Genomic DNA, 13598 nt, shown 5'->3' with positions numbered 1-13598 from the left:
AACCAAATTACAAATTTAAACACATAAACAATATACTTTAAGGATAAACAATTAAATTCAACTTACTTTATAATTAATTACGCAAACTTTTACATTTAACCGAAGCTCCTACTCTACTGCTCAGACGCCACCAAACTAATCTATAAGGTTCAAAGTGAAGCCCTGTGATTGGCCAAGTTCCAACTCAGCGCAGGCCAATCACAATAACTAATAAATCAAGGTGGACTACAACTAATTGAATGGATACAACACATAAATAATATATTGCCTTTTCAACAGTCGTGGATTGTGATATGTAAAGCAACATGAAAATAACACACAAAATAAAAATTTCCATAAACCGTAACAGTCACTTAACACATACCTTGTGCATTAGCGGTTCACTGTGCACACAGGCGTAGGCCTTCATCCGTCAACACGCTTCTTAACACTTGGCCTCTTAGATGAGCTCCACCATGACCCAAAATGTAAAGCAAGTTCTCATTTATTTCCCTGACACAATTGAAGGAAAAAACTTTTCTTTTCCACAATCTCTGCAATCCTCCCCTACATGGAAGTACACACAGCTGACCTTTGATGCCGGCAGGCTGATGGTGTCACGTGTCACAGCCTCCAGCCCTGCAGGTACCATGAAAAGCCTCCCCGGAAAAAATGAACTGGTGTTGCTGCAAAACAAAAAGATAAATTTAAAAATGAATGACATCATCGAAATGAAATCAAAGCAAGACCAGACTTAAGTTCTGAACATCCAAAAACATGAATCATTAAAACAAAAAAATATATATATTTGTGTAATTCTGTCTATGACAACTGGACAGATAATGACATCATGACGTGACTGATCTTAACATGCAAAGGTGACAATACTGTTGACCCAAGCTGTCCACCGATGGCAGGTGTCTCACACTGACTTGTTTTCACTTTGCTTCTTTTACAGCCATTGAACAAACAGAGAAGCCCCAGAAGCCAGAAGGTAAGTGCCATTGGGTTTGAACGATTTCACCTTTCAGTCTGATGTGTCGTCTCCATAGGAAGCGACACCTCGAGGGTAGAGCTGGGGGGTTCAGTGCTTAAAAGTGAGAAGAAAAGCCTGAGCAAAAATAAAATGGACATCCTGTACTTAGAATAGAGAAGCCAAATTGATGGGCATCCTGGACAGATGAATGGATCAGATCTGTGGTGTTTGTTGCATCACGGCAGTGCCATATGGTGGATAGAATGTGGGTTGTTTGTTACTATTGTTTCTAAGCTCTTAAAGGAATTCTCCACCCCAAAATGTTGTTTTTTTATCAGGTAAACCAGCAGCACATGACTTGATTTTTACTTCTAGAGCCTGTCACACTTAATGCCTGCAGTTGCCGTATCTTGTGGATGTCAAATTACACGACCAGGGGATAACAGATTACATGACCACTCCATTATTTCTCAGCACACTTTCAAAATTTCCAAAGTAACTTGCGCTTACTGCATGCTGACAGTCATTTAATGTGCTGCCTGAAGACTCTGGGGCCCGGTAGGCCGCGTTTAATTAGCCCCCTCCTCCTCCAGTTTCCATGCTGACATTGTATGATGAACACAAGACAATGGACAGACAAGCCTCTCTTGTTTTGGTGGTCCTAAACACATGATGATTGTGAATGAGAACAGACCATTTAGCCCAACAAGCTCTTCCAAAATAACACCAAGTTGAGATTTGAAGTAGTGGTCTGCACATCCACAGGACCCAATGCAATTGGCTGGGGCACCAGGCTGATTTTCAGTTTTGCAGGCTGTCAACACCCATATGCATGCGGGAGTCTGGGAAATGAAATTTAGTACAGAACTGTATACTGTATATACATATATATATATATATATATATATATATATATATATATATATATATATATATATATATGACAGCAACACTCATAACAATGACAACACAATTACATTGACAATCATGTTGCATTATTTTTAAAATGTTTCCTTTTCTTTTTCATAACCTCTTTAACACACTACTACTTGTACTATATGCACACACACACATACACATACATATACACACATACATACACACACATACATATACATATATATACATATATATATATATATATATATACATATACACATATATATATATATATATATATATATATACACATACATATATATACATACACATATATATACATATACGTATATATATATATACATATACATATACATATATATATATACATATATATATATATAGCCTGCGGTGGGTTGGCACCCTGCCCAGGATTGTTTCCTGCCTTGTGCCCTGTGTTGGCTGGGATTGGCTCCAGCAGACCCCCGTGACCCTGTGTTCGGATTCAGCGGGTTGGAAAATGGATGGATGGATGGATATATATAGCAAAATACCCACGGTTCGCAGCGGAGAAGTAGTGTGTTACAGAGGTTATGAAAAAGAAAAGGAAACATTTTAAAAATAATGTAACATGATTGTCAATGTAATTGTGTTGTCATTGTTATGAGTGTTGCTATCTTTTATATATATAATAATATACACACACACACACACATAAATATATAAATATATACACATATCTACATATACTCATATATATCTACATATACACATATATATATATATATATACATATACACATCCATATATACATATACACATCCATATATATATATAAATATATATAATATATATATATATATATATATATATATATATATATATATATATATATATATATACACATATCAACATATATCTACACATACATAAATACACACATATATATATATATACACACAGACACATATATACACATATATATTTACATATGTACATATATATACAGTACATATCTAGATATATATACACACATATACAGTATATACAGTACATATCTACATATATATATATATATATATATATATATGTATATATATATATATATATATATATATATATATATATTCGCGTACTCTTTGCATTTATTTGACAGTAAACTATTTTCAACCATTCTATGATCTGCTCTTCACAAACTGAGGGCACCATGGCGGATGTTAGCAGATTGCTGGCCAACCACAAGCGTTACCTGGTAGGTAACCACCCATACAATCAGATTGTGACACAGACTTCGAATGCCGTGAATATATATATATATCCATTCTCCAACTCGCTATATCCCAACTATAGGGTCACGGGGGTCTGCTGCAGCGAATCCCAGGCAACACAGGGTGCAAGGCAGGAAACAAACCCCAGGCAGGGCGCCAGCCCACCACAGGGTGCACACACACACACACACCATCCATCCATTTTCCAACCCGCTGAATCCGAAGACAGGGTCACGGGGGTCTGCTGGAGCCAATCCCAGCCAACACAGGGCACAAGGCAGGAACCAATCCCAGGCAGGGTGCCAACCCACCGCAGGACACACACAAACACACCCACACACACACACACACACTAGGGCCAATTTAGAATCGCCAATCCACCTAACCTGCATGTCTTTGGACTGTGGGAGGAAACCCACGCAGACACGGGGAGAACATGCAAACTCCACGCAGGGAGGACCCGGGAAGCGAACCCGAGTCTCCTAACTGCGAGGCAGCAGCGCTACCCACTGCGCCACCGTGCCACCCTAATGTTTCTATGTTCAGTTAATTTATTTAATGTCATTTATTTGTAGTTCAGATTAGTTTATATTCCGTGCTTCCCCAAAAATAAGCCCTATCAAGATCATCAGTTGAAAAGTAAGTAGCTTAAGGCCAGATTTATACTTCACAGGATGTGACGCGTGTGCCCAAAACATCCATTAAATTCCGAGGACACCTCTGAAAAGGATGTTTAATGATTACATCCATCAATTCGCGGATGCGCCCAATCCAGCAACATCGGCACAAGACAGAAACAAAATCCCTGGACAGGACATCAGCACATCGCAAGGTGAACACAAACACACACACACACACTCGAGTCATTGTAGCTTCAGTGACTCCCTGAAAGACAGCTGTGCTACCGCTCTGCCACCGTGCCACCCCATATATGTAACTATTAACTGTATTCACTATTTAAACAAAGTTAACGATGTATCTGCAAAATGTCACATACAGTACATATTTTAATGCATTTCATCATGAAAGTGATATCAAGTAGAAATCTAAGAATTCCAAATGTGCAGAGAGTTGGAATATCATAAATGTAATGTGCTGCCCTGCCCGGGGTTTGTTTCCTGCCTGGCACCCTGTGTTGGCTGGGATTGGCTCCAGCAGACCCCCGTGACCCTGTAGTTAGGATATAGTGCGTTGGATGATGGATGGATAAATGTAATGTGTTCTGTGAAGGGCTGTTCTTAGCAGTTTGGGGGCCTTACGCGGTTCACAAATGTGCAGGCCCCAGATGGTGGGGGGGTCTGGGGGGAGCTCATGAAGGTGTTCTAATAAAACGTCCGGAAAAGGCCTTAGATGACCAGTAGGCCTACATGTACGCTTGTGTGTATGCAGAGTGGTAAATATTGATTTTGTTCTGGATCTGGTTAAGGCCGGTAATATTGGGATATTTCATGATTTTATGGGGATCTCTCTGAATGAATTCGAAACAAATCTCTAAAGCTAACGTTTGCTATAGTGCATTTGGCAAAGTTACGACGGCATGACAATATTATTAAGGATTTAGGTGAAGATTGCAATTTGGATAATAAATCACCATTGTTAATAAGACTAAGTGATCTGCACTGGCAATCAGAAGGTTGCCGGTTCGCATCCCATAAAATGCCAATCAGGAATCTGCTCTGTTGGGCCCTTGAGCAAGGAAGGCCCTTAACCTGCAATTGCTGAGTGCTTTGAGTAGTGAGAAAAGCGCTATATTAATGCAAAGAATTGTTATTATTATTAAGAGATGCGCTGAACTGAATTTCCTGGGACTGGCACAGACGGCTACAGTGCCAGGGGCGTGACAGGGGCCTCAGACCCTCAAATTGTAAGTCGGGGCCGGGTCGGGGGCCTACGCAGATGCGCAGTTGGCGTATGCCTAAGAACGTCCCTGTTCTGTGTGGCGATCTATTACTGCTTGCCGCTGCTGTCACATAGGAGGAAGCTCCAGAAGCGCGTAGCGATTTAACAACATGGGTCGGTTTTAGGATGACGTCTACGACCCTCTGCTTTAATGATAAAGTAAACTACGGGATGGAAGAGGACATTTCGAAGTTAGAGACGAAATTTCCACTTTAATCACAAAATAGACATTTTCGTTATGTCCTTATTTATTTTTCTCTGTGGCTCAAATACGCCGCCGTACATTCTGATGGCATTGTGAAGGTGCAAAAAAAAAAAAAAAAGATGGCACAGAAGATGGTATGGGAGACTTTTAGAATGTATCTTGTCATTACTTTGGGGAATATGCGACGCTTGAATGTAATACAACATGAATACATCTGTATGTCGGCATTGTGCTTCAACACATCGAACCGTTCATCAAACATCGAAGCGCGCACATCGAGCTGGAGTAGCAAGAAATTCAGGGTTTGAATGTGGAGAGCTATGACGAAGTTCCGGAAGAAGATGACGCGACTGTATTTGGATAAACGTATATTGCTGTCCCCGTGACCCTGTAGTTAGGATATAGCGGGTTGGATAATGGATGGATGGATGGTATTGTTGTACATGAATGAATATAAGATATCCCCTGAACATAAGCCCTAGTGCATCTTTTGGAGCAAAAATTAATATAAGAATAGGGTTAGATAATTATTCAGTCCTTACTTATAGGGAACTAGTGATTATAAGTTTTTGTGTGGATTGATAAGGCCGTGGAATTGTACGACTTTCTTACTAATGAAGGTTCGAAACAACGTGTGGCTACAGCAGGAACTTACATGTGTCTGTCTCTGTCTCGAGTTTCATTCGATAACCGTTGTTTGTTTTTATAAACCACCGGTTTATAACGTCTACAGTATACAGTTCTGTACTAAATTTCATTTCCCAGACTCGACCTCCCGCATGCACACGGGTGTTGGCCGCCTGCAAAACTGAAAATCAGCCCGGTGGCCCAGCCAATTGCATTGGGTCCTGTGGAAGTGCAGACCACTACTTCAGATCTCAACTTGGTGTTATTTTGGAAGAGCTTGTTGGGATAAATGGTCTGTTCTCATTAATGTGAGACGACACGGACTGGACGCACATAAGTTCTTTCACACCTTCACATTGTGAGAATTCGACTGGATGAATTAACGTCAGATTTTGCTATCATGGACATTTTGATACGGTTTGCTGTTGTGCAGTCTTAACACCCATTGATGTCCATTACGTCGCCCCTGTTTCGTTATCTCCGTTCTCCACAAGAGGTAAGAGATGGATACTAAAGATCATTTTTTGGTGGAGTTTTCCTTTAAAGGGCTGCTTGGCTTCTCCCACTGTGTCCATTCCCTGCTGTCCCAAACTTCATGTCGACTTTGTTTCCAGTCCTAAGTGACTTATTGAAGTCTTGTGTCGTTTTTTTTTTTGCATTTTCAGCTCAGAAGCCCGAAGAGAAGCCTTCACACAGTTACTCGGGCATCGTGGTGGGCGTGCTGATCCTCATTCTAACAGCAGCGGGACTGGCGGCCTTCCTCGTTTACAAACGGCGGCACTTACCAGCGATAAACGAGAGCAACTTCGACAACACTCTGTACTTTAACTCGGAGACCTCCCTCGGAACGCAAGACACAAAAGTCCTGGTGGCCAACATTGAGCAAAACGAACACGCGACTTTCTAAATAAAGGGACAATCCATGGACATGTAAATGTTTTCACAAGACAATCAAGAAATGCAGAATTAACGGGCAACATGAGCAGCCGCCAGCAAAGCCTTCTGTGAAACGGCCACACGCCCGGCTTCAGAGCCCACCGCCCCACACGGGTCACATCCAGAGGGGCCGATTGAACCTTATGTGGAATTTATTATTTGTTGTGCCTTGGATGCGTTGTGTACAATGCAGGTAAAATTCTGAAATATTAATGATTTCTTTAACATGCTGCTCTCCATTATGGGACATCATATAACAGCAGCGTTACAAAAATCTCACACATTAATCAACATCTCCTCTGTAAAATATCTCATGTTATGTGCTTTCTTTCTGGGGTATAAAATGACATTTCACAAACCCAAAAGCAGCCGTCCCGTCCTCATTTATTTACGTTTGTGTTTTTATGTGTCATCAAAATTAATTCACTCAACATGCAGGAAGGCTGAGCTTTATGGCTCTCATGTTTGGATCCGGATGCCATCTGTGTACCCCTGGTGGCCTCTGCCACCCTCCTGTGGCTTCACTCCTAGTGCGGACCCCGTGGCTCCTGAACTTGTGCTGCTGTCAGCCAGCCCAGGCTTTAAGTAGTCCCTTAATGACCCAAATTCATACGTGTATGGAATACAATAATAATAATAATAATAATAATAATGCATGCTGGAAGAACATTGTGTTTTTGTTCCTCCATAAAAAAGGAAAAGAGTTCAAATATGAACATCAGATGAATCTAACAAATTCGTCACTCTGTCGTTATTGGTAGGTAAATGCATAAGAGGAAAGGTAGATATGAAGGGTACTACATAATAGACTAGTGAAAGACACTATATAGATAGATAGATAGATAGATAGATAGATAGATAGATAGATAGATAGATAGATAGATAGATAGATAGATAGATAGATAGATAGATAGATAGATAGATAGATAGATAGATATGAAAGGCACTATATAATAGATAGATAGATAGATAGATAGATAGATAGATAGATAGATAGATAGATAGATAGATAGATAGATAGATAGATAGATAGATAGATAGATAGATGCACTATATAATAGAATTGAGAAGCACTATATGACAGAGATGTGAAAGGCATTATATAATGTATAGATAGATGTGAAAGACACTATATGATAGATGTGAAAGACACTATATAATGTATACATAGATGTGAAAGGCACTATATAATGTATAGATAGATGTGAAAGACACTATATGATAGATGTGAAAGACACTATATGATAGATGTGAAAGGCACTATATAATGTATAGATAGATGTGAAAGACACTATATGATAGATGTGAAAGACACTATATGATAGATGTGAAAGGCACTATATAATGTATACATAGATGTGAAAGACACTATATGATAGATGTGAAAGGCACTATATGATAGATGTGAAAGGCACTATATAATGTATAGATAGATGTGAAAGAAACTACATGATAGATGTGAAAGGCACTATATGATAGATGTGAAAGGCACTATATAATGTATACATAGATGTGAAAGACACTATATGATAGATGTGAAAGGCACTATATAATGTTTACATAGATGTGAAAGACACTATATGATAGATGTGAAAGACACTATATGATAGATGTGAAAGGCACTATATAATGTATAGATAGATGTGAAAGACACTACATGATAGATGTGAAAGGCACTATATAATGTATAGATAGATGTGAAAGACACTACATGATAGATGTGGAAGGCACTATATGATAGATGTGAAAGGCACTATATAATGTATAAATAGATGTGAAAGACACTATATGATAGATGTGAAAGGCACTATATGATAGATGTGAAAGGCACTATAAAATGTATAGATAGATGTGAAAGACACTATATGATAGATGTGAAAGGCACTATATAATGTATAGATAAATGTGAAAGACACTATATGATAGATGTGAAAGGCAGTCTATAAGAAAAATTGAGAAGCACTATATGACAAAGATGTGAAAGGCACTATATAATGTATACAGTAGATAGATGTGAAAGGCATTTTATAACTCAGGTAGATAGATATAAAAGGTACTAAATAATAGATAGATGTGAAAGGCACTATATAATAAGATTGATAAGCTCTTTATGACTGAGAGGTGAAAGGCACTATATAATGTATAGATATATGTGAAAGGCAGTATATAACTCAGACAGATCAATAAGGTATTATGATAGACAGATTTTCTGAACGCATTCATCCAAGGCAACTTACAATGTGTGAGTTACAATCGGTTGCATTTCTTTCCAGTTGCAGCACAGGCAGGTGAAGTGACTTCCTCAGGGTCCCACAGTGTCAGGAATTGCACCCACACCCTCAGGGCTTGAAGTCCAAAGTCTCAACCAGTATGCCACACTGCCCACCCGTAGACCGGGTCCTTAAAATGAGCACCAATATAAAGTGCTCTGTAGAAAAGAAGCAAATACCGAATGGTATTTCTTAAAGGTACCCACTGCCACACACTATCGTTCATTCTTTATTTCATAGCGCCTTTCCTAATAAGCACTTGGCATTCTGTTCAGGCCTTTTCAAAGCCACACATTTAAAGTAGTGACCATTAAGCGCTGTAAAAAGCCGTCTTTCGTTTATATAGCTCCTTTCACAGTAAGTGCAAAGTCAATGGCTTTCATTAAACCCGTTGCATTGTTTACGCCCATCCCATCATTACCCCCATGACATCACACTTGACCAACAGCCTTTATCTAATAAATCTAACTTAATAAAAAGTAATCCGGTAAACTCCTAGTCACCCGCCGCTGTTCAGCTTCCCTAAGCACGTAAGAAATCTGACATACGAGAGGAGGCCATTGCACAAATCTCATAGCTAAGCTGTCCCAAAGCCCCGCTGCCCGTCATCACTTTGTGACACTTTGTGGCAGTTGTGTGACGTACCGTGTCAGCCATTTATGGAGGCAGTGAGAAGTAACGTGACCCCTTGTACTTTTTAGAGGTGACTCAGGCCCCTTCTTCAGTGAGGTGTAACACAGGCATTGGAGTCGAATCAAAGGGTTCATTTTGCTACACTTCTTCATGATATGGCGTATTGAAAGGTCCTCTTAATTTCAGGTTTTAAAACTCTGAAGCCCTTTACAAACCAATTATGGCCTGCTGAGCAGCACGGAGTGTCTTTCACTTTGAGACACTGGATACTTTACGAAATATTTTTCACAGGCTGGCATTGCGGATTTGAGACGCATTTTATAAAAACGTTAACATTCTCGGACGCGGTAAATAACTATCAGGCCAGCAGAGGGCGTCAGACCGTCGCGAGGTCCGCTCACGCACACGGCGTCGATTCGGAATCGTTAATTCATTTCAGGTGACCTGCAAGTCTATAGGATTGTGGGAGCGAAACCCCAGTAGACGCTGAGAGACGTCAACTCTATATGAATAACGTTCCAGCCCAGCGCTCTGCGCCACCTTCATAAAAACTCACATGACAAGAACTCAAGCGCTCAATATATGACGCCTTTACTATCACGCCTTTAAGATGTCCTACGAAGAGAACGACCGAAGCGAACAAACTCCCTAAAGAGCACTCGGACGGTATTCGCAAATGAAATGTTGCCACCTAGTGGCTGAACTGTAAAGCGGCCCGCGTGCTCCAGCAGGACGCTCTGACTACACCCGGCGGCTGCGCTCAAGTTATGGCAGGAAAAAAAAATCCGAAGACTCCCGTTAAATAAAAAAAAATGAACGAAACGCCGCTGGCTTTGATTTGGTAGCACCGTGCGCGTCGTCGCTCTCCGCCTGTAGAAAAGCGCAAAGGTGGGCGGCCATTCTCGCACATCGCCAGGTGGCCCTCTGGCTCCCGCTCAGCGGCAGCCTTTAGTTTACATTTGCGCTTCCTTTTCATTCCTTTGCTGTGAAAATCCACAGGACCCCCCCGCCAGGCATGGCCAGGGTTCAGCTCCTGTAGTGAGAGGAATGTCAAGAGGGGGCGAGATGGAGGAGGAAACGAGACGAAGAAGAAAAAGAAGAAGAAGAAGACAAGCGGCACACAACTCGGCAGGCAAACAACAGAAAAAGCCTGGGCGCTCCCTGGGCATCTGTACGGCGCGACCCCGAAAGCAGCTTCGGGGTCCCTCGGGTTTACTGGGTAGGCTACAAGTCCACGTTTGCATTATGTAGCGCCTGTTACGCGCACTGGACCCGTGAGCCATTCAGTCCTTCATTTGGGGGCGCAAGGTGTCTGCTTTAGCTGCGACCCCTCAATTGGCAGAAAGGCGAGTTCGCACCTGGAGGTACGTCACAATAGCTTTAGCACTTATTAGGGTCTTATGCCCCTTTCTGATGATACCGTTAGTCCTCTCCAAGTACAACACTAGATTGAAAAATATGCCCTTTGGGGGGTCGTTGGGGGCTCCCTCTGGAGTTTCTTGTGAGTTGTCCTTGCAAGTCAGAACACAGAAGGGGATGCGGACCTTGGTTTTGGGTTCTCAAAGATCAGGAGCTAAAGCCCTGGGAGCCATGGAATGGCACACAAGCAGAACAATGAGTGGCATAGTGTTGAGCACCGATGGTAGATGGCCACCTGCTGATCCCGTTTGCTGCTGATCCCGTTGTCCATCGTACATGCCTGACCAGATGTGACCATCTTCTTCAACAGCCTACCCAGTTACATCAGCGGCCTTCCCTGTCCGTTCCCGGTCACTGGTCGTCCAGTCTTTTGGGCTTTCTCAGATGAGCAGCTCCATCCTCTCTGGTGACCACTGCCTACTTCAGGGACAAGGTTGGGTAAAACATGGAGAACACTGCATGGAAATGGCATGTCCTGTAGCCACTTGTCTTACTAATTCTGGGGTTTCTTGACCAACGTTGAACCCCAGAATTGGTCTCAAGTACGTCAGAAGAACCATGCAGTCTCTCTCCTCTCGTTTCTGTCCAAGACACCTGACTGTGTCCCCTGTCACCAAGACTCTTCTTTACTTCTGCAGAACTCTCTTCTCAATCCTAATCAATCAGACTTTCAAGAGCGGGCCATTCCACCAAGATGTCTCTCTTCACTGTCACTGTCACATTGCAGCCATCTTGCTAGATCTCTCCTCGACCTTTGACACAGCCAGCCATCAGATCCGTCTCGCCACCATCTGTGATCTTAGCATCCCTCGGTCAGCTCTCAGGTGGCTTGACTCCTACCTGTTGAGCAGGTCCTACTGTGTGGAGGGAGGTCAAGTGTGCACCAGACAAGCATGAGGAAGCCCCCAGGTTTTGGTGGTGGGTCTTCTCCTCTTCTCTGTAAACATCTCCTCTCCAGGCCCACTCATAGAGCCCCACGTCTTCTAATACCAGGGCTATGCTGATGATTCACAGCTGGTCCTATCATTCCCTTTGAAGGACCACAAGGTCTCATGAAGAATCTCTGCATGTCTCACTGACACTGCAACTCAGTTGAAAGAGCATCATCTCCTGCTCAACCTGGCAAAGACAGACCTCATGCCAGCTGGTCCGTCTATTCAGCACCCCTTCATTGTTCAGCTTGGCTCACATTTGCTAACACTGGGGTGGTGTTTGATGACCAGCTGTCCTTCAATGACCATGTTGCAATGGTCAGTTGTTCTTTCACTGCATACAAGATGAGATTCACATGATGGAGTGTGACAGACACCTTCTGGTCCAGGCTTTGGTCTCGTCACGTCTGGATGACTGCAACTCTCCACTGACAGGAGGACCAACCATGTGTGTCACCAAGCTGCTGTAGATGATTCAAAATCCATCTGGTGGTCAACAAGCCGCTGGTGGGCACATGTCCTTTCACATCACAACATTGACCACCTGTAGCATCAGGTATTAAGTTCAAATCCTTGATGTTCACCTACAGAGTGGTCGATACGAAGACCTTTGTGAGGTCCTCTGCTCCTTCTTGACCACTGGTGGTGCCACCTCTGTGTGGTATCAAATCTCAGTCCAGACTCTTGGCTGGTGGAATGAGCTGCCCACCTCTATCGTGAACTTGTGACTCCCTCAATGTGTTGGAGAAGACCCTCTTGTTTGATGAATTTCTGTTTCATTTGTAATGACTTTGATACATTCTTGTAACAAAGGAGGTGTAACAAGCTGCCATCTTGTTCTGGGCTCAATTTTGTCCCCTTGTCCTGTCACACTTGTTCCCAAACAGTACCCTAGAGTGATGTTTCCTTCGTTATGTTGTTATTGTTTTGTAAGTCGCTTTGGATAAAAGTGTCTGCTAAGCAAGTACTATAAATGGAAATGAAAGTGAAGTTAAAATCTCACAGCCGTCATTCATTTAAGGGGACGCCGTCTCTTTGTGGTGCCTCACGCAGGTTCATTGTCAAGTTGTGACATTAAACTTCATATCCTGCACTAGCGCCCCCTTCAGGTCAGGTCTCAGCATGACACTTGATTCTGACGGAGACTGGTGTTGCCCCTTGCAGCTTCAGCCTGGTTTACTCAAATGTGAGGTCTGTGATGTGATGTCACTGTGATGTCACCGTGTCTGGGCAGCGGCTCCTGGTTGGATTTTGATAAGAACTTCACTCGTTCACTAAGCTAGTCATGTCAGCTGGTGATGTTTGCAACGCAGACTGCACTGTTGTCACCTGTTTATGTTCTCAATGGAAAGGCACTATATATAAAGTCACATGGTCACGAGCGTAGACCCCACCTTCCCCTCTCCATGTGATCTGAGTGAATCACTTCATATCTGCAAACACTCGCTGCCCTGTAGGTGTAAAGGGCCTAAGTTGGTGTTCACCATGAAAGGCGCTATAAAATGACAGATAAGTCTCCACCACTGCCGTCTCTTCTCCCCCTAAGGTTGCTGTTTCACCTGCTGGGGTTCCCAC

At 42.3% G+C, this 13598-nt stretch overlaps 1 protein-coding gene across 1 annotated transcript in view; it reads left to right on the top strand.

Moving 5' to 3' along the window:
* The window catches only part of mrc1a (mannose receptor, C type 1a), a 158169-nt gene extending 151035 nt beyond the window's left edge, over nt 1-7134 (top strand). Inside the window, 2 exon segments of the mRNA XM_051929229.1 lie at nt 938-973; nt 6499-7134. Coding sequence (XP_051785189.1) covers nt 938-973; nt 6499-6740 — 278 coding nt within the window. The 3' untranslated portion in view covers nt 6741-7134.
* The last annotated feature ends 6464 nt before the right edge of the window (nt 7135-13598 follow it).

This window comes from Erpetoichthys calabaricus, chromosome 6, assembly GCF_900747795.2.
Source record: "Erpetoichthys calabaricus chromosome 6, fErpCal1.3, whole genome shotgun sequence".
NCBI classification, from domain to species: Eukaryota; Metazoa; Chordata; class Cladistia; order Polypteriformes; family Polypteridae; genus Erpetoichthys; species Erpetoichthys calabaricus.
Note: the sequence above shows the minus strand (reverse complement) of the source record. Positions and strands in the feature narration are given on the sequence as shown.